Genomic DNA, 26584 nt, shown 5'->3' with positions numbered 1-26584 from the left:
CCTAAAGCTGACATCCCAGTGTGATACTAGGCATATGATATATTGTTAGAACCCATCCACTTAATGGAAAGAATTGTTGATCTTCGTTGTGACCTATCCCATGTTGCAGTTATATTACATTATAGTTACATTATAGCACAATAATAGTCCATGTATGTCAGTAAAATGTGTTACAGCTCTGCATGGTCAAACCCATGATTCAGAACCATGGTTAAATTCAGTTTTTTGGACAATGTGGCTGGGTCTTCAGGAGGAACAGATCTTCAAATGAGATAATATTTAGCATTTATAATACATTTTTTAATCTTACCTCATTTTACAACTGTTGGGTCAGATTAACTTCATGCACAGGAAAGTGCAAATCACACTTCTTTGAACCAGCCTGACCCTCTTACCCCATGGGGGATTTACCTCAGGGAGGGCAGGTGACCCTACTTCTTGTTTTCTTGGAGTTTCTGGATGCAGAGGTCCGTTTGAATCATAGCTGGGGCTTTATGAAAACCTCACTAGTGCAGACTTTAAGAGGGATGCTTATCCCTCATCTCACTGGACAGCCCATTGCTGAGGCCGTGCAGGATAAATTACAGGCCCTCCACTAAAGGAGAGGTTTTGGGCACCTTGCACCACCACAGTTTCCTGCTATGTGGATTTTCCACTGCGCCCCCCCCCCCTTTTTTTTTTGTCTTTGTATCAAGCTCAGCACAGTTTCAAGGTGAATCTAGCTCAGTAACTAATTATTCCTCACAACCTACCTGTAAAGTGCTTTAGTGAATATTTGACAGATTGGGACAGTTGTCGGAGCTGGGATTAGAATTCTGGCAGTACAGATCTCAGGTCCTGTGCTCTGTAAAACCATCAGGCCACACTTCGACTCCTCTCTCCATCTCTTGCTGCTCTCTTGGGGGAAATTAAAGATTGCATAGAACTTTATTGATAGCAGAATAGGGGGATAATCCTGTTGTCCTGGGCATCTGACAGTAAAAATAGATTGAAAATAAACTATGTTTTGTATGTGATGTAATGCTCCTGGGGAGGACACTTTAAATAATCACATCAAACAGTCAATTCAGTTCCAACCTTTCTTCTTCTTTAGCTTAGTTTATATAGACACCAAAGTTGGAGACATTTCCCTCCTCCCACACTGGAGAGCCACTGGGATTTTTTTATACCACACATGGTTCCCCTCCTACAATTTCTTTCTCTGTCAAGTATTCATACCCCCTTTAATAACCAGCAGGGGGATCATCACATTGAGCTACTGCCAAATGCATAATGACTGCTGCCTTAGCTGTACACAGTCACTGCACTACTGATATCCAGTTCAGCACTGTAAAGTGCTTAGGGCTACTTTGGGAATGTGCTATATTAAACCCAACTATTCTAAATCCTATTTAATATAAAGAGGTTGCAGCAGGGGGAGTGGGAAAGCTGGCGAGAGATTTTGAGATTGCATTAATCTATTTTTACTATATAAAATATCTAATCATTTAAGGTCCAATTCTGCGAATAGTTCCACTGATTTCCGATAGCAATACTTGTAGAATATGGTACTACTCAGGGCAAAATAAATGTGGCAGAATTGGGTCCTAGAAGAATTGAGAGAGCAAATTTGTAATGAGCTGAGAACTGGCCTACTCACCCCCAAGTATAGATGTTATTACCATGAAAACAGAAAATAAAAAACATGCTTCATATCTGACTCAAAATAAAGGTGCACTTAAACTTGTAAAAAGACAACATTTTTATTTGAATGATATGACAGAGCTGTCACAGGAGTGTTACCTGCTATAAAGAAAGCTTAAGAATTATTACCTTTATTAGACCAGTGACACTGAGCTTTAGCCATACATTTCTAAGTTCTGTCCCTCTACAGAGACAATTTTCTTTTCTTAAATAAACTGTCATGCTAGTGTTAATATATTGTTGGTTCCCTCATACTCTGAGAATACTGCTGATATAAAACATGTATATGTTAGATTGGTAATAGTATCTTTAGTGTAGCTGACTAGAACAAATGTGTTTCCCTCATGGCTGTGCTAATGTGATAAAGGAAAATTGGCTGTTCATCAGCTTTTGGCTGGGTAAAGACAGTAGAGATGGAACCACATTCTTTTTTATGCATTAATACAACTGAGAACTTTTCACTAGTTATATTTCATGTGCCTGCATGTTGTGCAAAGATGTTGTAAAACATGAGATAATGCTACAAATAACAAAGTAGAAAAGCCTGTATCTTTTATAATGATAACAGTCAAACACCAAATGACAGTAAAAGGCTGTAAAAAAAAATGTGATGCAATGCGCCCCCCCCCCTGCAATTCAACCACCCCACACACACACACACTCTCTCTCTCTCTCTCATACAGGGCATTGGCTGTTTAAAGGCTTTGTATTAAATTAAATAAGATCTTCCTGCATTTGGGTCATGGATGTGTCAACACAGAAAGCTAACTTAAAATGAAAGTGATGTGCTTAGAGTGGGGAAACCCATATGCAAGAACTTTTTGAACAAATCTCGATGCCTAGTAATTATGACGATAACCTTCCAATTTTTTTTTCAGTGGAAGGGCAATAAATCCTTGTCTAAATTTGAGAAATATTGACTGCATCTGGAAATAACAATAATAAAACTCAGCATGTATATTTATTTTAAAGTATAATTTAAGGGAAATAAATTTTCTCCATAAAATCAATTTTCTATTCATTTCACATTTTCTTTCTTAAAATACTAATAGAATCATGGTGCCTGAAGCACTGATGATAATCACTCAAGCTCAGATTTATAGATAACTGTGGCTGTTTATCTTGGTTAGGATTTGAAAGGTTTTGTTGGTGGAATAGCATTCTCAATGCCCGTTCTCTGATTTTTAAAATGAATTTTTCAGGGTCTCGCCTTCCTTTTGCACCAAATTGTGTTGGCTCATAAGCCTTTTGTTTGGCCTCACACACCCCTTGTTCTTAAGGATGCAATTATTCCAGCCCTATTTGATTTGATTAGAGTGGATCTCAAGGCAGGCTAGAGCACTCCAGCTTCTCTTAGCCTCTATCACTAGAGACTATTCACCAGGCATCCATTTAAGTTCATGATTACCTGTTTCTTCAAAATGGAAATAACATTCTGGCAACAACAAAATAATGTTTTGAAATCTGACACTCTCCAAACCATCATTTGAAATAAACCTCACACAAACAAAATGCAGTTAAAATCTGATAATTCCTGGTTTGAATGTTCTTGCGAATAAATCACTCACATAAATAAAAAAGGTTTTTCAATAAAGTTTATTCATTGTATTTATAATGAAATGAGCTATCAGGGCGAGTTTGAACATTTTGAATGAGTTGCATTTAATATATTTAATTAAGTTAGGAATATATGGCTATAAGGAAATGAAACTGGTATGTGGTTTCCTTTCCCGTGTGTCTGTCTGTCTCCTTATTTTTCAGATTAAATTTTTGAATTCCATAAAATCACACCTAGAAGCCTGCTGTGTTATAAATTCTTTCTAATTTCATGTAACTTATACGCTAATTCAGAACAGTTCTAACAGAAAAAAGCTCAGTGTCTTCTGAATTACTAGGACTGGGAGACTGCCACTAAATATTTATCTGAATATTAACTCAAATTTAACATAAACTGACAAGAAAAAGAATGCTCGCAGAAATCACTGCCTGGAGTGAAGACTGTCTGCATAGACATCCCGTAGTGTAGGGAATCTCCAGTGGGTACACAGTAGGTTTAACTAGCACTCCTTGCAGCCACTGACGAAAGGGGCATATCAGGGGTTGGAAGGTATGTTGGAGGAATGTCAGAGGCCTGTTTGAATGTGTTGTGCTTGTTTTGCTATACTAAGCTGGTGGATGGTCCTTTGGGGTCCATATTAGATGGTGCAAATTAGAGAAGCCCCCAGACTGCCCTAACTTGTGTTCAGAGCCTGGGAGAGAATCAAGGAGTCATAACAGGCTGCCTGATGCCACCACCTCATCTCCAAATTTGGCCCCACATTTCAAACCTGTATGCATGATTATTTGTGGTAAGCAACTTTTAAATAGCCCAGGAAGTGATCTAAACAAGGGACTGACCATATACTTGGTGAATCCCCACAGTCACATGCATACACTTCATGTAAAATCACTATGGTAATGACAGAAAAATGACAGTAAATCAGTGCATTTGGTATATTTTATGTTATCGTATATTTAATGGGATACTATTTGACACATCAAGAGGGCTAACTTTCCCCAAACACTTTGCTATGTACCAGGCACAGAGCCACTCTAGGAAGAGAGACCAGTGTCTAACCATATACTTTACAACAAGGATTGGGCTCCAGTAGTGCAAACATTTATTCATATGTGTAACTTTATTCATCTCACTTTTCTAGGAATGAAGACTTGGCAAAATTTTGTGTGGCTCAGAAAAGAAAAGGTTGCAAGCCTATATGACACACACCCAGTTGCAACTAAGCAACACAGCTTGAGTTCTGAATGTCGAGTATTGTGTACTATCAGCAAACTGTTTGTGATTAGTCTTTGGAGTAAAAAGCAAAAAGTTAGTTAATTGAGGAAATTGTGATCTGCTCATAGTTATTCTGTGAACAGAAAAAGGAAGCTAAATTAATCTAGTAAAGTATTTGTTCCAAATTATTCACTCAGCTCTATAAATTAAAGGGAACTGTTTGCAGTGCTTCATTTATCAATAAAGTAGGGCTGTCAAGTGATTAAAAAATTAATCGTGATTAATTGCGCAATTAAAAAATTAATAGCGATTAATTGTGCGATTAATCGCACTGTTAAACAATAAGAGAATACCATTTATTTAAATATTTTTGGATGTTTTCCACATTTTCAAATATTTCAATTACAACACAGAATATACAGTGTACAGTGCTTACTTTATATTTATTTTTATTTCAAGTGTTTGCACTGTAAAAAATAAAAAAAATAGTATTTTTCAATTCACCTAATACAAGTACTATAGTGCAATCTGTTTATCATGAAAGTTGAACTTCCAAATATAGAATTATGTACAAAATAACTGCATTCAAAAATAGAACAATGTAAAATTTTAGAGCTTGCAAGTCCACTCAGTCCTACTTCTTGTTCAGCCAATCGCTCAGACAAATTTGTTTACATTTGCAGGAGATAATACTGTCCGATTCTTGTTTACAATGTCACCTGAAAGTGAGAACAGATGTTCTCATGGCACTGTTGTAGCCGGCGTTGCAAGATATTTACGTGCCAGATGAGCTAAATTGAATCAATTAAGGCAGGCTAAAGATTCATGTGTCTCTTTATGCTTCAATCACCATTCCAGGGAACATGTGTCCATGCTGATGATGGGTTCTGCTCAAAAGCCACCCAAAGCAGTGTGGACTGATGCTTGTTCATTTTCATCATCGAGTCAGATGCCACCAGCAGAAGATTGATTTGATTGATTTTCTTTTTTGGTGGTTCGGGTTCTGTAGTTTCCACATTGGAGTGTTGCTCTCTTAAGACTTCTAAAAGGATTCTCTCTATCTCCTCTCTCTCAGATTTTGGAAGGCATTTCAGATTCTTAAATCTTGGGTCGAGTGCTGGGTCTTTACAAATCTCACATTGGTACCTTCTTTGCATTTTCTCAATTCCTCAGTGAAAGTGTTTTAAATTCAGGGTTTTCTCATGGTTAGCATAAAGGACTCTTGAAATCTGTGTACCACCTGTACCACTTTGAGTTTTGACCATGGGCTAGTCATTTAAATTCATTGGGCCTCTCTTTACGCATCTTTAAAAGGAGGATGATATATCACAAGCATGTCACATAATTAGTTAATGTTTGTAAAGTGCTTTAAGATCTTTGGATGTAATGTGGAAAGTAGTAATTATTATTTTAATTACTGTTCTGTACAGTGAAGGAAGGATATCCTCAGTACTCTGAGAAAGATGTATTGAAATGTTTTCCCCATCAAGGAAAAAGACTAATAGGATTATGGTGCGTGAAGCCCTGATCTTAAAATGAAGAAATACCTAGGCATTACAGTAAAATTGGGAATGGAGTGGTAACCTTGACTCTGCATTTCCTTGGTTTGTTTGTTGATTCAATCAGACAGACCCCTTAATATTAATTCATTGTAGCTTTTTGTTTGCTTTGACCATTATGATACTTTTCTAGTCTATGTTTCTGACATGTTTGTTACCTAGATTACTAGTGGGAAGATTAGTTAGTAAATATGGAAAACAGGCCAGGGTATTTAAAAGATATCAAGAAAGTAAAAAACTCCCTTACTTTGTTCAAAATGGTTAATCAATAATAGATGCAATTAGTACAAAATTCAAAATGATTATTTCTAATGAACCTTTATTTGCCTCTTTATATATATCTTTGTAGGTTCATCACACCAAAATCAGTTTCTTTGTAGATGGTTTGGAGGATGACAACACTGCTTTTGATTCAAGAATACTTGGTGGACCAATTGCAGACCTTGCTGCTGACGGAGCACTGCAAATTGGGCAAAGTTTCAGTGGTAAGTTCTGCAGTATTTTAGCACTGTATGCTCAGCATTCAAAATATTATATGCTTGATGTGTGTCTAAAACCATGGTAAGTAGCTCTGCAAGCTAATTTTCAGTGAGGTAATGCATATTGAAAGGGTACATAAAGCTAGGCACACGGCTCCATGCAACAAAAAATGCCCATTAGTAAATGGTATTCCTCAGAAACTTGGCACCAAGACAGAGGTGCCTGGATGATGGCATAATAGGTCATGGAGATTATCACAGCCAGGTAGATTCTTTTCAGCATGTTCTAGAAACCAGGTATCTAACATGGCAAGTATCTCCCACTGCATTTCAGAATAAATATGCCAAATCTGTGTACTTATCTGGACTGTTTGTAGCAAGCAGACAACTTTCCTTTCCTGAGCCAGGAAGAGAACTCAAGTTTCCTGATGCCTAATAGTCCTCTGCTTTCTATCAAATACTCATGAAAGCCACTTGCAAAGTGTGGGGTTCCTCAGCCTTCACTAATGACTGGTTCACATAGATAACAACTTACTACTGCTACCAGTCCTTCCTTTCAGACTACATCATGATTTATAGAGCTCTACATCAGTCTACATTCAGAATTAGACAAATTCTACATCATTGTATGAACAGTGCAAAATCCGGGTACTGTTAGTTTGTGGCTCTCTTCAATTCTGTACGATGATGAATTGGCTCTGTGGACAAAAAAGGTACCACTGATCCAGAACATATTGTAATTTGGAACTAACTCCTAAATATATCCGTGTCTGTCTTAAACAGAGTTATTTTGTTATTGGGCAACCAAGAAAAGTAATTTTCCATCCTACTTTTAAAAACTCTTAAAATGTCTGGAAATGTCTTCTGTTAGTATTCAAAAGTTAGAATGACATCAACCTAATGACTGTATAAAGGAAAGGAATATTTTAAATACCTTTTATCTTTATTTTATAAATTGATAGGTACAGTTGTACCTACTGTATCTCTTCTCTAATTAGAGGTGGCACATAGACTGGCTCATTACTTCTGTCTAATGAGCCGGTCCCTGTGCCACCTCTCTAATCAGAAAAAAGAGAGGTACAAAATGTTCCTATAAAGTTATTATAAATCATTCTTTTTATCAAAAATTTAATTCACTGCCCTCTATAGTTTTGTCCACATCCAAGATGGTTTCATTCATGGGAGGTAATTGTGCAAGAGAGATCACTATGTGCTGAATAAAAGGTGCTTTCATGCAGTGTAGAGTTGATTTCTGGTTGATGGAATTAGATTATTTATTTATAATATATTTTCATAGGTTTAGAGCAATTTGTTGGAAGAATGCAAGATTTTCGATTGTACCAAGTGGCACTTACAAACAGGTAAAAAAACAAAACAAAAAACCCCTGTTGTTCTTGGTAAAACCTAGGAGTATGATGAGAGAGAGGAAGAATACATAATGGTAAATTTGTTCCCCAAAATACAGGGCTTTTTTGATATTCTCCTTAAAAGATGGTTACTTTTGTGGTCATAGTATACTGGGAATGGATTCAACAGGGCTGTTCATATCAAACAGGCTTTGAGGCAAGATCAGTCACAGATGGAATGTTAGATATCAGTTGTGTTTTTCCGATGTTTTTAAAATATATACAATGACTTCTAATACGAGATAGTCATACTGTGATATCCTTTGTGTTTATATGTTGTCATTGTTGCAACCTGGCCTAGTACCCCACTGTACAGTTACCCAGTCTGTGGCGAGTAGACCCCATTGCTGTGTCTCACGTGCTCCCAAGCCAACAGGGTCAGGGTAAAGTCTAATCCCTTTTTTGTTTCTGGGTCTGTACACTCCCATGCTCAGACCACTGGTCTAAGATGCTTTCCTGGGACATGTGGCACCACTCAACCATTCTAGACCCTGAACTCAGTGTCTGAGACTTTCCAAGCACCTGCAGTTGCTTTTACACATACCCCAGAGCTCCACCTGGGGCTGTGGGTACTCCAGGCTTCTAATTTAACTCCTTTGGGGACAAAGTGGCAGGTAAGCAAGGAATGCAGATTTAGCAAAAAAGATTCTTAACTACAGAAACTTTGCTGTTGAAGCCCTCAAGAGTTACAGAAATTTTGAAAACAAAAATCCTTAGAGCACAATCCCCTGGTTTGATCTCGCCTCTTCTTGTGAGTCTGAGGTTTGTTAGTATTCCAGGCTAGACAGAGACCCTTCTGCTCGCACTCTCCTGAAAGTCTTCCTTGCATGTGGGGATGTTCTGTCTCCTTGTCCAGAGCAGTACTCAGTTCTGAAGGAGACCTCTGTCTCTGCCATGTGTTTCACTGGGAAATTCTCAACCACCCTCCAATCATGTATGCTCCACCTCCATGCAGGCCCCTTAGTAGAAAGTCCATTACTCCATGTCGGTGAGCCAACAGTTGGGGCACAGTCAAAGTTGATGGCCCCAGATTGCAATCTGGATGACTTCTCAGTGATTGTCCTGCAATGAGGTATCAATCATCTTATTTGGAAGGTCAGCCATCTGGAAATACATTACAATAGGCTGCTGTTAGGCAAGAATAGACATGGGTGCAAGGCATAATAGAAAATGAGTTCATAATTCAATACAGACCCATCCCGACAATGCCACAATCACATTGGCTTTTATTCTCTCAAGGAAATCCTTGCTGTTTCCCATGAAATAAAAATTAGATTAATTCAGCCAGATATATCATATTCTAAACTGTTTATCTGATTTTAAAGATCCTTAAACCAGCATCCAATTTTGTGGGTATAGTGGCCACAAACAAATGAGCCCAGAATTAACTGCAGGTGCAGTTGATAGATAGTAGTGGACATGATATACCTTGACTTTAGTAAAGCTTTTGATACGGTCTCCCACAGTAATCTTGCCAGCAAGTTAAAGTAGGATGGATTGGATGAATGGACTATCAGGTGGATAGAAAGCTGGCTAGATCATCAGGCTCAACGAGTAGCGATCAATGGCTTGATGTCTAGTTGGCAGCTGGTATCAAGCGGAGTGCCCCAGGGGTCAGTACTAGGGCTGGTTTTGTTCAACATCTTCATAATGATCTGGATGATGGGATGGATTGCATCCTTAGCAAGTTCGCGGATGACACTAAGCTGGGGAGGGAGGTAGATACACTGGAAGGTAGAGATAGGGTCCAGAGTGACCTAGACAAATTGGAGGATTGGGCCAAAAGAAATCTGATGAGGTTCAACAAGGACAAATGCAGAGTCCTGCACTTAGGACAGAAGAATCCCATGCACTGCTACAGGCTGGGGACTGACTGGCTAAGTGACAGTTCTGCAGAGAAGGACCTGGGGATTACTGTGGAAGAGAAGCTGGATATGAGTCAACAGTGTACCCTTGTTACCAAGGAGAATAATGGCATATTGGGCTGCATTAGTAGGAGCATTGCCAGCAGATCAAGGGAAGTGATTATTCCCCTCTATTTGGCACTGGTGAGGCCACATCTGGAGTACTGCATCCAGTTTTGGGCCCCCCACTACAGAAAGGATGTGACAAATTGGAGAGTCTCCAGCGGAGGGCAAGGAAAATGATTGGGGGGCTGGGCACATGACTTATGAGGAGATGCTGAGGGAACTGGGGTTATTTAGTTTGCAGAGGAGAAGAGTGAGGGGGGATTTGATAGCAGCCTTCAACTATCTAAAGGGGGGTTCCAAAGAGGATGGAGCTCGGCTGTTCGCAGTGGTGGCAGATGACAGAACAAGAAGCAATGGTCTCAATTTACAGTGGGGGAGGTCTAGGTTGGATATTAGGAAACACTATTTCACTAGGAGGGTGGTGAAGCACGGGAGTGGGTTACCTAGGGAAGTGGTGGAATCTCCATCCTTAGAGGTTTTTAAGGCCTGGCTTGACAAAGCGCTGGCTGGGATGATTTAGTTGGTGTTGGTCCTGCTTTGAGCAGGGGGTTGGACTAGATGACCTCCTGAGGTCTCTTCCAATCCTAATCTTCTATGATAGCTGGCATTTCAGGTGATTAAATACTCAGATATTCAAAAGTATCCACTAATTTCGGATGGCTCAGCTTTTGGGTAACCTACCTGAGAGCTAGGGCCTGATTTCATCTTCCAAAGAAGCCAATGGGAACTGTATGTGGTCAGTGTCCTTTGAAATCCGTGTCTAGTTGGGTAACCACAAAGACAGGCACACATAGGTAGTGGACACTTCAGATATTGAGGCCAAAATTCTCAATAAACACTTTTTTTCTGCACTCATAGTTATTTGAGGTTGCAAATTTGTCTGCATAACTGGATGTTTTTCAGAAAATGTAGGTACTAGCATGTCACGGAGTATGGGGGATTCAGGGCCCTGCACCCCCGGCTTCCTGCGATTCACCATGACTCTCAGCCAGCCAGTAAAGCAGAAGGTTTATTTAGACGACAGAAATACAGTCCAAGACAGGTCTTGCAGGCACAGACAACAGGACCCCCATCAGGTCCATCTTGGGGTCCCAGGGTGCCCTAGTCCCCTTGGGATGTCAGAGCCCTGTCTGCCCCACAGCCATATCACCAGCCAGCTCCTGAAAACTCTCCCTTCAGCGACCTCTCCCACAGCCTTTGTTCAGTTTCCCGGGCAAAGGTGTTACCGGGCCTCTAACCCCTTCCTGGGTTCTCACGTTACATGCTCAGATATCTTCCCTCGGTCAATCTCCCATCCCCCAACGCAGACCATCCTAGCCACACTCCCCTGTCAGCATTTAAAGACCACAGTAAGAACAGTCCCAGTTCGTCACATAACACTCAAGTGGATTAATTGATACAGCTACTACAGACACGATGTCAATGCTATAATGTTTGTGTTTTAAGGAAAGTATTCAGATTAGTGATCAGAGTCAGGCATGATGTAATAAAAGAGAACTATTAATGGTGGTGTTCTAATCACATTTAGTGTGGTGGTTTATGATGGTGGTGGTTAAGGCTGGGGCTGAAATTTAATCTGTAATCATAGATGCTCATAATTTCACTCATCTTTCCCTTTACCCATGTACCTATTTACTTTTTTATGCTGTAACAGAGACATTTTGGAGGTATTCTCTGGGGAATTTCCTCACCTGCACACCCAGTCAGAATGCCGCTGCCCAGGCAGTCACCCCCGGGTACACCCGTTGGTGCAGAGATATTGCATCCCTAATGGTGCAGATGACACAACTAATGACAGAGTGCTGAGGCTGAACCCAGAAGCCCATTCCCTGTGTTATATCAACGATAATGATATTGGAACCTCCTGGATTTCATCTCTGTTCATTAGCACGGCACATCTGGACCGTGGCGTTACTATCACAATAGATTTACAAAATGGACAGTATCAGGTAATGAGAAGGCTATTTTTTTCTTGTTTGTCATTGGGGCATGAGAATGGAATGTAGTTGATGCTCCCTGATGTTTATTAAATGAAAGCTAGGAGGAGGTTGAAAGTATACCAGATTTCAATTTTCAGCAAGTTCAGACCTCTTACTTTGAGCTATCAACAGGTCACTTTGGTGGCCTGGAAGAAATTTCCTCCTGCCCATAATGTTGCAAAAAGTGAGCAGGTGCATTGTGTTTCTGGCTTTTCTCTGATACATCAGATCTTGGCTAGTGTCAGAGGCAATATAATGGAGTAGATGAACTAATGTTCAGCTCCAGTATGACAACTCCTACGTTCATAAACAAAACATGCATTTTTAAGTTGCTTCACTGCTGTAATTTTTAACCGTAATGTCTATTAAAACACAAGAGACTGATTTCATGCCTTCAGCCACTGGAAGATAGGTGCAGTAAAAAAAAATCTACTCAAAGGTGTGCATCAGTACAAAACCATGTGAAATCTCCGCTTCATCAGGGATTTGAAGTTGGCTAGTGAAGCCCAGAAAGGGGATGGACTGCTGTGGGAGGGGACAGAGACAGGCCAACTAGCATTTCCATCAGCCTGGATTCTGTGGAGTCCTGCTTGGAGTTTGGTGCCTCCCTCCAGTGCTGAAGGGTAGTAGCCTACTGTGGTCTGCCCTGGGGATGAATAGACCCCCTGATGAAACTGCCTCCATGAGAACAGGCATTTCAGTTTGTGCCCCTTATATGCACAGAGGTGAAACAAGCCCAAGGTCTAATGTTTATAAAACTTATTCTCGTTAGCTTTTTTGTTTATTGTCAATTGAGTTTGCATGTTTGGGGTAGGAGAAGAGAAGAATCTGAGGATAGATTTTTGGCGTAGTTTGTAAGAACTTGTTCTCTATTTAAAACCCAATTTAAATATCTGTGAAATATTAAGACTCAATTGATTCCGAGTATACATGTGGGAGTGCTTATCACAAATGCCCATACAACAGTGTGGTGGAGGAAACTCCCTTCTGTGTCACAGATATTTGAAGTAGTTCCAGGCCAAAGGCAGGGGAAAATAATAAATTGGGTGGTCTTAAAACCAAAAAACTATCCACCACCTGTTTGGCAATACATAAGTATCCCTTTTTCTTGTGGCCAAAATGTTGGTAATATCACAGAGCATGGACTTGCCATACAATGAGGTACTAATTTCAAATAGACCTCAAAAAGTAATGAAGAATAATTGTCATGGAAGATTCCACTGCCTACCAAGGAGCAGTATAAAGAGCAGGTTTAACAAGAAAGTTTACTTTAACTCTTAAACCTGTCTGGGAGAAGGGGAGAAATATCTTAGATATTTCTCATGTGCGACATCTATTTGTTGTTTATTCAAAATGCATAGATATGGTGAATGCTGTGAAATAAGTTTTTTATATTAATACATGTGGATACAGAAATTTATTTAATATTTGTATTCATGTTGGTCTGTAGCTCAAGCTATTCTCATTTCAGTTCTGTATTTTGTTGTTCATTTGTAGGTGTTCTATATTATCCTTCAGTTCTATAGTCCACAGCCGGAAGCAATGAGAATTCAAAGGAAAAAGAAAAATGATTTAAACTGGGAAGATTGGCAGTATTTTGCTAGAAATTGCAGTATTTTTGGAATGGATAACAATGGCTCTCTAGAAAATCCAGACTCTGTCAACTGTCTCCAACTTCCTAGGTATGAATAGATATTATCTATATCATACAGATGCTTTTAACAGGTGTCTGACACAATTCATCTCCATGTTCCCATTGAGATAGAATCTTGAAATTTGATATGCTCATTTATTATGGGCTGCCGAATACATAAAAGATCCCAAATTTAACCTTTCAATTGGAGATCACCAAAAGGTCATCTGTCATTTTTATCAGATTTCAAACATTTACGCACCTGACACAATTGATTTCCATGTTCTAATGGAGTGAGAATATTGAAATTTGGTAATTCATATTTTATGGGACTGTTATTACTTAGTAAAGAAATTGAGGTGCACTTATAAGAGGGATAGAGAAGAGTGCTAGTTTAACTGATTTTGAGCATCCAGTTAATCTAAAAAATATCACAGATGACTTCTGAGAGTGTCAGATCTTGTGTTGGAACTTAGATGCTTTTGTAGTGATGGACAAAAATCAGCAAGGGCAAAAGTGAGGACAAAGTCAGCTCTTTAGAGTTACAGTGGATGTGAGAAACCATTCAAGAAATAGGGTACAAATTCATTTTCTAATGCGTTTAGCCTTTAAGGCTAGAACACATTCTGTTTGGGGATGCCCTCTCAGAAACATATTGCCAGTCCCCTTTTTCACTGACTGCCTTGTGCAAATTAAAAAGTAAACTGATTCTGCTTATAGCCATACCTGTCATAACGCACTAGCTCTTGCCTGATTTCCGATGCTAGTCAGTGTGAGGCCTAGTTAGTACTTGGCTGGAAAACAATCTGGGAATACAGTACCAGGTGCTGTAGGCTTTTTCTGTTTCACATTTGCCACCTCACTGAGGGCTTTTAAAGTGTGATCATCTTTCTCTGGGTTCTAAGAGTTCAGGATTCTAGGGGAAGCAGCATGTGGTCACTTGAATTAAGTCAGTTTTTAACAATGACTATTGAACATTGTTGCTATTCAGTGGGGGAGGGGAATGGAGAAAGCCAATTCATTAAGTAAGCAAAGAAACCAGTTCTGATCATCTAAATTAGTTGTAAAATGATGCCTGGCCTAACATTAAAACTAGGGTTGGAAGGATTAGATTTTTATTGGGAATATGTCAGGGTTTTTTTTTTTTTACTGACAAGGAATAGTTCTAACGATGATCATAGAAATTTACAGATAGGCAAACTAAGAAGAATGTGGGTTGAGAACTTACTAGAGTAAAAATCAGTGATTTAGACTTTTTTGAATAGACTCGTTACCAATGGATTAGCAAATGAATAGCAAAAACAGTAATGACTAGTTGATTTAAGAATATTTACTATATATTATATTTATCTATATTTATCTATATTTTGGCATATGATGTTGACAGTTTGGGTTTTAATGGTTTATAAAGCTTTAACTTTTTCAATCTCCATGTCTATGGTCAGTAAATAAAGTTCTGCCCCCCGTCATATAATTTCCCACAACTGTGAAAATTTAAATAGATACAAAAAAAAGTAAATGCTTAAAAACCATAATTTTGGACAGCTGAAAAATTTAAACTGATAAAAAATTGAGAAAATGCTTGAAACAAAACTGATATTATCTAGTAAAATTACAAAAATAAAATCTGCCAAGCCCAATTAAAACATAATTAGCTTATCTTAAAAAAAAAAAAGCCAATGTATGAACTGCTTCCATAAATGTTTTATAATGTAGTACTGTTTCTCCCTTCAACTACATGGCACATATGATAAAAGTGCATAATGTTGTGTATGACGGATGTACAGTACACTTAATTTAAAAAAAAAAATCCTCCAAAAAGCCCTCTAAAGACCAATGTATATTCTATATAGTCAAGCAGGCATTATGTGGAAGATAAAAATTGGTTACTATGTTATGTATTCTTTTTAAGGACAGGACAACACCCACTGATTCCTTTGGAGAAAATAACATATAGCTCTAATACTAAACTTCTCAGTGAAATTGTATAGATATATTCTATTCTAGTATTTCTTTGGATATTGATCATCCAAACCCATTCTCTGGTCACTTGGTGCTATTTCTGATGACATATTAATTTGCGATGTGTACCAACTTGCAATTATTCACATTTGGAGCTTCATCCCTGATGGCCAAACAAAAAGGGGATCTGTGCTAGGGGCAGAAAAAATGGATGAGGAGCAAAAATCATAGAGACAGTTACAAAAAATTGGTGATAATGGGTTGCTTGGAGATCAGTTTGTGGCCCTCCAGCCATTTTCTGTTGAAAAACTGAGGTTCTGATGCTGTAGCATGGGCCCCTGATTTGTGTAAGGGTTCAGCGAAGTCAATGGGACCCCTCACTGAGCCTCCAGGGTCTGCACTAGCAGAGGATTTCATTGCAGGGTAGGGGCTTAAACTGGGAATTGTTAATAAAAATTTCTAGCAAGAGCTTCTAAGTTTCAAACAGTCCAGCAGTTTTCTAAAGGAAAAAACAATGCATGGGAATTTCATTTATCAAGTTTGGCTTTTGGGTGCATAGATTTTAGAGAGTCCAAATTTGGGTAGGGGAAAAAGCAGTGGTTCTTCTCAATAGGCTCTGTCTACTTGCCGAACTCCGCCAATTAAAGAAGCCAAAATGAGATGCTGCTCATAGTAGGTTGTGAAGACCCTCTGATTAGGCATGCTGTGTAGGGCTTTGCTTGGCTATGTCCTCCGTTGTTGAAGCTCAAATATTCAGCTGGGCTCGTTGGCCCTAGCTCCCATTGGGCCCTGCTGGGTTTCACTAAACTCCATGCACTTGCATTTTTCTTGATTTGGGAGAGGGAAGCAAGTTGTGTAGTACTTTACCAAGTGCCACCCACTCATGCCAAAATGAGATGTCACAGTAGTTTGTATAGTCTTCATAGTGTGATTTGTGCCTCTGTTTTTTACATACCTTGATCTGTTGGGAAATAGTTAATAATGTGGGCGCTTAAATTATCACCACTGACCATTTGAGTTAACACCTTATAGCAACAAGACCAGTTTACACCTTTGAGCCATTGTTTCAGGCCCTTTGCAAACTGGGGAAGACATTGCTGTATTTGTTTTCAAGGTTTTCTTTGCACCGATAAGGGCTAGAGGCTTTATATTTAAAATGAAAATTTATATTTTGGACCACAAAGTGGCAGTTCGGGGAAAACAGACATATGGCATATGCCTGTGTATATCTTTTATTTGAGCTCTGTGTGTGGTTTCCATTTTCATCGGCATTTGTCCATTAGAAACCATAAATAAAGTTGTGCTCACTTAATTAATGTCCTCTGTAAAAACATGAAGAATAGATAACCTGTAAAATATGTTTGTCATCTTTTTTTAAAACAGGTTTACTCCATACTCCCGTGGAAACATTACTTTCAGTATTCTTACACCTGAACCGAATCGTCGGCCTGGTTACAATGACTTCTACAATACTCCATCTCTCCAAGAGTTTGTAAAAGCCACACAAGTGAGGATTCATCTTCTTGGCCAGTATCATACAACTGAGCCTTGGGTCAACTTCAGGCACAGATACTACGGAGTTGATGAAATTACAATCAGTGGAAGGTAGAAGTTATTGGAATGTCTTTTTTTTGTTTGTTTGTTTTTTTGTTAAAGAAACTTCTGAACAATTGAAAATTTGAGAAAGATGTGTGATCTATCATTAGCCACCTTGAAGTCAATGGCTTTATTCTGGTTTTACTTTGACTTTGCAAAGTATTTGGCCCATAGTATTGGATCAGGTCCCACATGCCATTAAACATATTTTCTGAACATTTATCCAAATGCATATTTAAAATAATTAATGACTTTTATTACACAAATATGTCAAAAGAGGTTTTTTCTTAGTTACAAACTCTTCTAAATAGGGGCTTATAAGACAGGATTTCAGTTATGATTTGCTTTCGTAGGTCTTCTAAGTTTCATTACAGATTTCCAGACATGGCAAATTTAATGGTCTTAATAATGATCTACATTCTTTGTTTTTGCCACAGTTTTTCCTTTAAAAAGGAAGCTGTTCTGAAAGTATTGTATTATCTGTGACTGACAATTTTAATATGTATGTTAAGTATGCAATCTTGTTAAAGGACTAATTATGCCCTGTAAATAATATGCAAATTTAACAGTGAAATAGTCTCCAAAGGAGCATATGGTGCTGATTTTTGTGAACATGTATTATATGTGAATTTATATTTTGAAAGATGTGATCTCATTTTGGGAGATAACACCCTATCAGAGGTCACATTCACCTTTTATATTAAATTAATTTCCTTAATTTGTAAAATTTTGATGGTTTATTTAGATGTATTGTGATTTCTATTTTGCTTAAACAGTTACTATGTCGGTGACTTTATACATGCACAGTCCTTTCTACTGCAAAGCTACGAGGCTATTTCATATCTCAAAAAGAAAAGACTGCAGGCTCAATTCTGCCCTCAGTTACTTGGATGTATTACTTATTGATTTTCATAGGAGAACTTGACTTCAGTGGGAGTCATTTTTTTTTAATTGAGGGCAAAATTGGGCCCTGTGTGTTTAAGTTCAATACATGAAAGATCTTTAAGATATTATGACCAAGTTATAAGATCAAAGGGTTAATATTGACAAGATAGGTGCTAGCTGTAATAAATAATTAAGGCCTTGTATCTGCATAGTATGTAATGAAAGCACGTAATGCACACTTGATAACTTAATAGTTGGTCTAGAAACGGTCCTGTCAATTTACTCCCCTGGAAAACTGCATTTACTTGACATTTATAAATGTTGAATGGAGAAGACATCTAATGGTTACTACACTTAAGAACAGTATTTTTTGGGACTTGGTTTATTCTTAACAAAGCAGAAAACTACTTTCATGACAGTGTAAAAATAGTGGAGAGATGTCTCTCAAATAATGCATGTTGTGTATTTTCTTTAATAGCTGTTTTTGTTTGCAGGTGTAATTGTCATGGCCATGCTGATCATTGTGACACAAGTACTAAGCCATATAGATGCCTCTGCTCCAAGGACAGCTACACACAAGGAGATAATGTAAGTCCTACCATCCTGCATGTATTATATCTAAGCGTGTACCTAAAACACACAATTTGGAGCGGGGTTTCAATCCCTGAAAACTTGGAGCTTTTTTGGATCCTGTGTTTTGATAGGGAAAAGTTGAAAAATTTGGCTTTAGATCCAGGTATGGATTACAGAAAAATTCTGTCCTCAAGGTTCAGGGGTGTTTGGGTTCAAAGGTTTGGTTTGGCCTGTTGCAAGAATATCGTGAGCTGCAAAATTTGGATCCAGATCTAAATTTAGATTTTGAACATCTATCAAAGATTTATGGATACTTGGGATTCCTCTGAGGCCAATTTCTGATTTTTATCTTATAATGAAATACTTTACTGTAATTAATTGCTGGAAGATTCTATGTGGAGTCTAAAATGGAAACGTTTTGAACATGTGTTAATTTATACTTCGAAAGCATGTGTAAAGTTAACAGAAAGCTGAGACTATACTTGCCCGTGTAGGCTTAGTACTTAGATATGCTCTCAGGACTATAATTGAAATGAATCAAAGAACAGAATCTGCCCCAATGGCTCTGATACTAACATTTAAAAAAAAAAAGAAATCTAAGCACTGGCCTTTTTAGAGGCTAGTTGAAAATGTTAATTTGCTCATATTTTTACAGTCACATATGACATTTAGATATTTTTGATGCATCTCTTTCTCTCTAACTTCAGTGGACTATTGTTCTAGTAAGAGATCAGGGTTAATATTGACACTTTTGAATATTTTCCACATTTTTAAAAAAAAAATTGGAATTTAGGATAAACTTGTTATTTTTCCATTGGAACTAGAAGTAAAGCACTATATTATTTTTTTAAGATCTGGATATATTCCAGAAAGAATGTCCTCAATTCTACTGTGTTCTTCTCACCATTAATAATATGCTCAGTAAACAGCGCTTTTGTAAATTTCACTGCAGCCATTTGGCAAACTTAAGCCCTGATAATTTCCCAGTGTTCTTGGCATTGGAATACCCAGAACGAATACCTTTTTTGAAAATAAGAGAGTGTTAGGGAAAATTGGAAGGGGCATTATTCTGTATCCTCCTCTCCAATATATTTTCTGTTTTCTTCTCCAGCCATGTGCAAGCTATATGAAACTGTAAAGTTGACTGCCCTGGGGGAGCCTGGGCAGATGGAATAAGAAAAAGGTGTATCATTTGGCATTCTTACAGGATTTTTTCATATGTGATTCAGTAAAAGCAGAGCCATCTGTTATATACAAACTATAATAAATACTTTATTGAATATTCAATAGACAGTTCTGCTTTGGCTGAACCAGATGTGTAAATTAAATAAACTAGCATGAAAAAAGGCCTCGATTCTAAGTTCCCCTGTTCCTGTGCTGGATGCAGGAAGGGGGTGGAGGAAAGAGAGGTGAAGATTTCTTTGTCACCTTATGCCTTCTGGACTCTGGGACTGTTGGCAGGCCTGCCTGGTCCAGGAGTTGGGAATGTAGCAGCTCAAGACTCTTGGGGGAGCCAGTGATTTCCCTTTTGCAAGACTTCACCTATTCCATTGAGAGTTATTGGCTCTCTGTGTTCCGGACTAAAAGTCTGCTTGGGCCTAAATTTAAAGCCCGGCCCAAACCCACCTAGATTACAGCCAATCTGAACCTGACCCAAGCATGTTGGCTTGTTTTCAGACTAGACTCAATCCGACCTGACCCTGTAGTGGGGTCCTGTTGGTATTGGGTTGGGTTGCAAGGGTCTAGCTGCTGGCTCAAACTTTATTTTGTTTTCTCTGCAGAGTCCCTGAGGGCTAATTATTCCCTGGCCCACCAGCTGCTCCCCGGTTCTCCTGGCCCAGCATTGCTCACTGTAGAGCAAACTATTTCCCATGAATCTGTGTCAGCACTGCTGCCACCGCCTTGTCTTTAGGTCTTAGCTTGGCGGGGCCTTCTGGCTCTCCCTGCCCAAAATCCATCTCTGGATGTCTCCTCCATGTGGGGTTCGTGACATGGCAACCATGTGCCCCACTCTTTCTGCTGGCTGCCTCACTGTGCTGTGTGTGCTGCAGAATGAGAGGCGCTGCAACTTGTTGGCAAGCTCACCCTGCGGCACACCCTGCTTAGTGAGGTAGAAGCAGGAAAAGCAGTCACTGCCGTGACAATCCCATGGGCAGAAGAAGTTGAATAGAGACTACCTGACCCAAGCCCGAGAGTGTCAGGTTGTTTTCATACTTGATTTGACCCAATTCCAACACTTGTAGTCGTGTTCTGTTGGATTTGGGTTGGGTTGAAGGAATCTGTTCCTGAGCTTTCCCTCAAGCCTGGAACGTGCAGGAGAGGTGGGCTGCTCTGGGTGCAGGGAGGAACCAGTAGAGAACTGACAGTAGCTCTGTGTGCGGGGAGAGGGCTGGTGGCTGTGGGGAGGAGGTAGATAATGTGAGGCTCTTGGGCTGCTCAGTGGGGGATGTCTTACTGGCCTTGTAGAGGGAGAGGGCTAAGTAGGAGAAAGGTCCTATTTGGTTGAAGAAGTGGGAGTTTTCTCAGCTCACATTCCTTAGTGAGGAGCTTTATGGATGAACAGTTTCATCTTTAGCAGCATAAGGGATATAGCCCTGTATCCTTTTGTGCTCAACACTGACATACGCAAATAATTTGTGTATGGCTCAGGCATTTAGACATCCAACTTTCTAACATCAATTGCTCAAGCAAAATTAGAAAGCTGACTAGACTACCCTGCCAAACTCTTTCCTTCACCAAAAATGTTAAATGTTATTTCCCCCTCATAGCTGTGTGTGCTTAATGTTTCTCCTTTTGAGTTATAGCATATCTGTAAACTTCTTTAATAACTTAAAGTGGTGTTAATTGAAACCCACTATATCCTTTTTTATCACTGTGTTTCCGTAAAGCTAGCCTTAGGGTAGCTCATATCATAATAAGCACATTGCCAGCATACTTTGTGAATCAGGGGTAAGAACTTTATCCTCTCTCTGCCACATGATGAAATCACTCATCAGTGATAAGCACTTGCATTAGCCCTTTCTTTGAGATAGGGCTGTAGGCTATCAAAATCATCTAAATTCTAATATAGTGATGTTGTAAACTCTGAAAAATTAGTGGGCTGGGTGTGTGTGGGCTTGCCTGTTTTTTTCAGATTAATACAGAAACAGGTAAATTGTCATACATGTAGTATTACAGGGACATTGTCAGCTTGGAAATCACATTTCTTTTCAAAAATCCCAAACTACTATACTAGTAAGTAACTCCTAAAATAACTTTAATTGGAAGGTATTCGATTTTTTAAATTTTTTCATTTCATTTACACTGTGCATTTGACAGCACTCTATGTAATCAGTTGCGCTGGTTTTTTGCTTGTAAACATACCTCCAAAATGTGAGGGATGTTACTCATTTCAGTCCCAAAGTTACCTCAGTTCTACACAAATGTGGTGTTCCCTTCAGTTTTATTGTTGAAAATTAACCTAAAAAATAAAGAATTAAGAAACTGGTCTTATAGAAAGAGCTATTTATTCTAAAGGAAGAGTCCCACTGCATTCTTGCATTAATAATTTTTGTGTTCATGATTTTTTGTCTTTGTCACATCTTGTGTCCAATTGTGGACAAGCTTCCCCAGGGCCTGGAAAGTTTGACAGTAACAGCAACAAGCAAAGATGAAACTGAAGGGGCAGCAAGAAGCAGAGAGAGAAAAGGTTGGGGTGGGGTGAGAGGTTTAGCCTGAGTACCTATGTTGTTTTGCTCTCAGGATCACACCACAGATCCTTCTAAATATAAACAGAGGAACGGAGAGTCTTGTAACCATTTTTTAAAGTAATTAAAAATATTAGACTCTACTATTTAAATGGTAGTCTACCAGAAAACTGAAGTTTTTAAAGTAGTCATTTAAAAAAAAATTCAAGTTGACAGTGTCCCTTTAATTAGAACAAGCATTGTGAAATGTGACTTTGTAAGGATTAATTATAAATATTTAATAAGATCTGGAAGTTCACCAAGCACTCTAGCAAGACCTGCAATACCTTGTGAAAACAAACCAAATGCATATTAATGGTATAACTGCCTTATCAGATAACTTTTGTCATTGTTAATGGACTGTTTCAGTGGGTGTCACATTTTTTGAATTGGCTTGAGTGCATTGTGGTTTAAATTAACCAAATTCATTCAGAGAAAAATAAGCGGGTTGTTTAATTATATTTTTTCATTCTTTAACAGCAATATCAATATCTACTAAAGATGAACCAAAATAGAATTGGTTATTTGCAACTCATTATTGCCTTCCCTGATTTTCATGGGGAATTTAGATTAACGACATCCAAATGGCTCAAGGTTTTGAGTTTGTAAGGCAAAACACACAACTGATGTAATGCAAAACCAAAATCCACCTGTGTTTTTGACCATCTCAGGTAACCGTACACTAGTGGCTGGAACCAAGAGGGTGTTTTTCCTCTCTGTGGTTTACTTGGAACATAATGGTGGTATAATACCTGAGTATGAAAACTTTAGTAGTCTGTATTTGATACTACCGTTGTTCGAAAATAAAAATCAGGTCATAGCCGTAGAGTTAGTGTTAAGATGGTAGATATGATACTCCTTTCATTCAGGTTTTACACCATCATAACTCTGTTGACTTCAGCAGAGGGGCTGCAGAAGCTGCTATAACCTTGAGACTGCAGCAGTGGTTGCAGAAAGCTCTGTGGCTTGTGGAAGAGGATTTGGATCCCCCTGGGCTCTGCAGCTAACTCCTGCACAAAACTCATGTACTCTTTGTACGGGTGTCAGGATTAATTCCACAGGTCTTCTCTTTGTATTAAATCCCTCCATGCGGACCTAACATAATGCAATAAAAGCTGTGTTATCCGGCACTTTATAATCCAGAAAGCTCTAGAAACCGGCATTTCTGATATCTCAATACAAATCTTCAATCTAATAACCAGGACTGATGCTGAAGCTATTCAGGACCTGAGAATTTCCGAGAGTAGTCGGACTACATTCGATTTAGCTGAGACGAGCCAAATACTGTTCTTTCTGTTTGTATCCGCCATTGTGATCGGTTGGTTTATTACTTGGTGTATTGTCCTATGTTTATCGTTAAATATCAACACCACCCTATCATTATGGCATCCAAAATACCAGCAAAAAGCAAAGGAGAGAAGCGTAACTGAGTTGTGTTGACATTAAAAGAGAAAATAGATATTTGTACACGTCTTGAAAAGGAAAAGAATAGGAATGTTTTAATGCAAAAGTACAGTGTTGGCTCATCCACGATATACGATATCAAGGATCAAAAAGGAAAATTGCTCAAATTTTTTGGTAATTGTGAGTAAAATAAAGTGTTGAACTACGACATATTAGAGAAGCTAGACAGTGTTTTATATGAAAGGTTTTCATTGAAATGATTGGAGGGCGCCCCATCTCAGGCTCATTGAAAAGGCAAAAGATTTTTATGAGCAAAGGCAATTGACTGAGTGCATTTTCTGATGGATGGATTTCATGATTTAAACTTCGCCATGGCATTAGAAAACTAAATGTATCCAGTGAACAAAAATCGGCTGACCATGAAGCTGCAGAAAAATATTGTGATTTTTTTAGAAATTTAATTGCTGAACATGATCTGTCCCTTGAACAAATTTATAATGCTGATGAAACTGGCCTATTTTGCCGATCCTGGCCAAATTCTGCCCTAGTAGGTGCAAGTGAATCTAGTGCTGCTGGTTTTAAGCAGAATAAAGCCAGACTAACGGTTCTTGTGTGCTAATGCTGAAGGCTCGCATTAAATAAAACTTTTGGTGATTGGAAAATATAATCGTCCTAGAACTTTCAAAGGTGTTGCACGTTTACCTGTTTACAAAGTGCAAGGTAATTCATGGATGGACAAATTTTTTATGATTGGTTTCATCATGTTTTGTACCTGCAATGAAAGAACATTTTAGAAAAATAGGCTTGCCTGAAGATAGCAAAGCTATTCTATTGCTAGACAATCGTTGAGCTCACCCTCATGAAACAGAGTTAGTGTCTGGTAATATTTTTACTATCTTCCTGCCTGCCAATGTTACTTCATTGATTCAACCTATGGACCAGGGCATCATCCAGAACAGGGGTGGGCAAACTTTTTGGCCCGAGGGCCACATTGGGATTACAAAACTATATAGAGGGCCTGACCCCTATCCACACACCCACCCCCTGACAGGCCCCCCTGGGACTCCCACGCTTATCCGACCCCCTACCCTCCAGAACCTCTGCCCTGTCCAACCACCCCCTGTCTTCTGACTGCCCCCCGGGACCCCCCACCCCTTATCCAACCCCCCAGCCCCCTTACCATGCCTCTCAGAGCAGCATGTCTGGCCGCCGCGCCATCCGGCCGGTGCCAAACACGCTGCTGCGCTGCTCGGCAGGAGCGCGCAACCCTGCCCCCAGAGAACTGCCCGTGCAACGGTGTGGCTGCGAGGGAGGGGAGGCAGCAGGGGAGGGGCCGGGGGCTAGCCTCCCCAGCCGGGAACTCACAGGTGGGGCAGGACAGTCCCACGGGTGTGGCCCACGGGCTGTAATTTGCCCACCTCTGATTCAGAACATGAAAGGTTATTACAGAAGAGATTTCCTGAGAAAGTTGATCAATCATGAAGGCACTATACAGGACTTTCAATCTCGTTATAACATGAAAGATGCAATTTTTAATGTTGGTTGTGCCTGGAATTCTGTTAAAAGTCAAATATTAAGGAGAGTTTGGACAAAATTGTGGCCTAGTGTTACATTTGCAAAAGTGTCTTCTGATGAAGATGAATTTGAAGGCTTTAAAATAAGAGTTAGAAAAAATACATTAGCACAAATTCTTGAAATAGTGGCTACTCCTTCACACCCAATCAACAAACTTCCTGAAAGTGAGATAGATAGAGTGGGTTGAAGCGGACAAGGAGGTTGAAGTGACACATACTGTTACTGATACAGACATAATAGAGAATGTTTTGAATCCTGAAAAGTCAAAGGACACTGATAAAGACAGTGAAGAAGAAGATTTTAGTGAAGAGGACAAAATAACTTGGGGAAAGGCTGCTTCAGCTTTTGATACAATAGTTAAATTTGCAGAAAGGCAGTCATGTTATACTGCACAGGAGGTTATGCAATTGCACAGTCTGCACTCTACTTTTATGCAAAAGAGGCAGAAGACAAGTAAGCAAGCTGATATCAGGGATTTATTCAAAAAAATAATGTGTCATAGGGTCATTACAGATTCGGCCCAATCTCCTACACCTTCTGCATCTTCAATGATAATTGATGTTGATAATGATGACCCTGAGGCACTGCAAGATTCTGACGTGCCTTCTGAATCATCAAAGAAAGATTAAATTATGTTCAGTATAGTTTTAGTGTTAAGTGTATTCTTAGTGATCTGGGTATCTGCCAGGTGCTGGCCATAGTGATGTGTAGTTTTACAAGATATCCTGTTGTATAGAAAACTTTACCTGTATGCACCTAAATGCTTCAAGAAACCAACGACTCTGCAGTGCAGTACTACTACTGGAATGGTGAATACCTGTTATTCATTTAATTGTATTCTAATTCTTTGGAAATTTGGTATTCCATTGGTAAGTATAACTTTAGTTAACTGGAATTTTTGACTAACTGGCAACCCCCATTTCCCCAACATGCCAGATAACAAAGCTTTTACTGTATTTCTGGGTAAATTTTCACTCTTTTGCAGGCACAAATTACATCTGTATTTTTGAACCCACAAAAAGAGGTGTTCAGATCTTGTTATACCTCTATCTAATTATTGTGCTTTGGATATAAATCAAGTAGCTGTAAGATGAACTATTCATGTGTACCCACAATTTGTTTTACAGGCATAAGTTTTGTGAGAACAAATAGCACTGCAAACAAGGTGACTGAGGCTTGAGCTTGCAACACAAAATAGTAGTAACTCAAGGACTGCAAGTAAGGGAATATATGAAAATTGAATGATTTTTGTTGAGTACCTTGGAACAGAAATCTGAGATCCTTTGGCAAACTCCTAACATATGGCATAGTGTGCCAATTTGCCACATTGGTACAGCTAAAGTTCCCATCTTGAGCATATCTGGCATATACATCTGGATGGA

General features: G+C 39.0%; 1 protein-coding gene across 1 annotated transcript in view; it reads left to right on the top strand.

Moving 5' to 3' along the window:
• The window catches only part of USH2A (usherin), a 565863-nt gene that overhangs the window by 37331 nt on the left and 501948 nt on the right, over window positions 1–26584 (top strand). The window contains exons 3-8 of the mRNA XM_054021626.1: window positions 6365–6500; window positions 7792–7855; window positions 11525–11819; window positions 13347–13531; window positions 16828–17049; window positions 18420–18513. Coding sequence (XP_053877601.1) covers window positions 6365–6500; window positions 7792–7855; window positions 11525–11819; window positions 13347–13531; window positions 16828–17049; window positions 18420–18513 — 996 coding nt within the window. The remainder of the gene's footprint in view (window positions 1–6364; window positions 6501–7791; window positions 7856–11524; window positions 11820–13346; window positions 13532–16827; window positions 17050–18419; window positions 18514–26584) is intronic.

Source organism: Malaclemys terrapin, chromosome 3 (genome assembly GCF_027887155.1).
Source record: "Malaclemys terrapin pileata isolate rMalTer1 chromosome 3, rMalTer1.hap1, whole genome shotgun sequence".
Lineage (NCBI taxonomy): Eukaryota > Metazoa > Chordata > Testudines > Emydidae > Malaclemys > Malaclemys terrapin.
The sequence above is the reverse complement of the archived record's forward strand: the minus strand, read 5'-3'. Positions and strand labels throughout refer to the sequence as shown.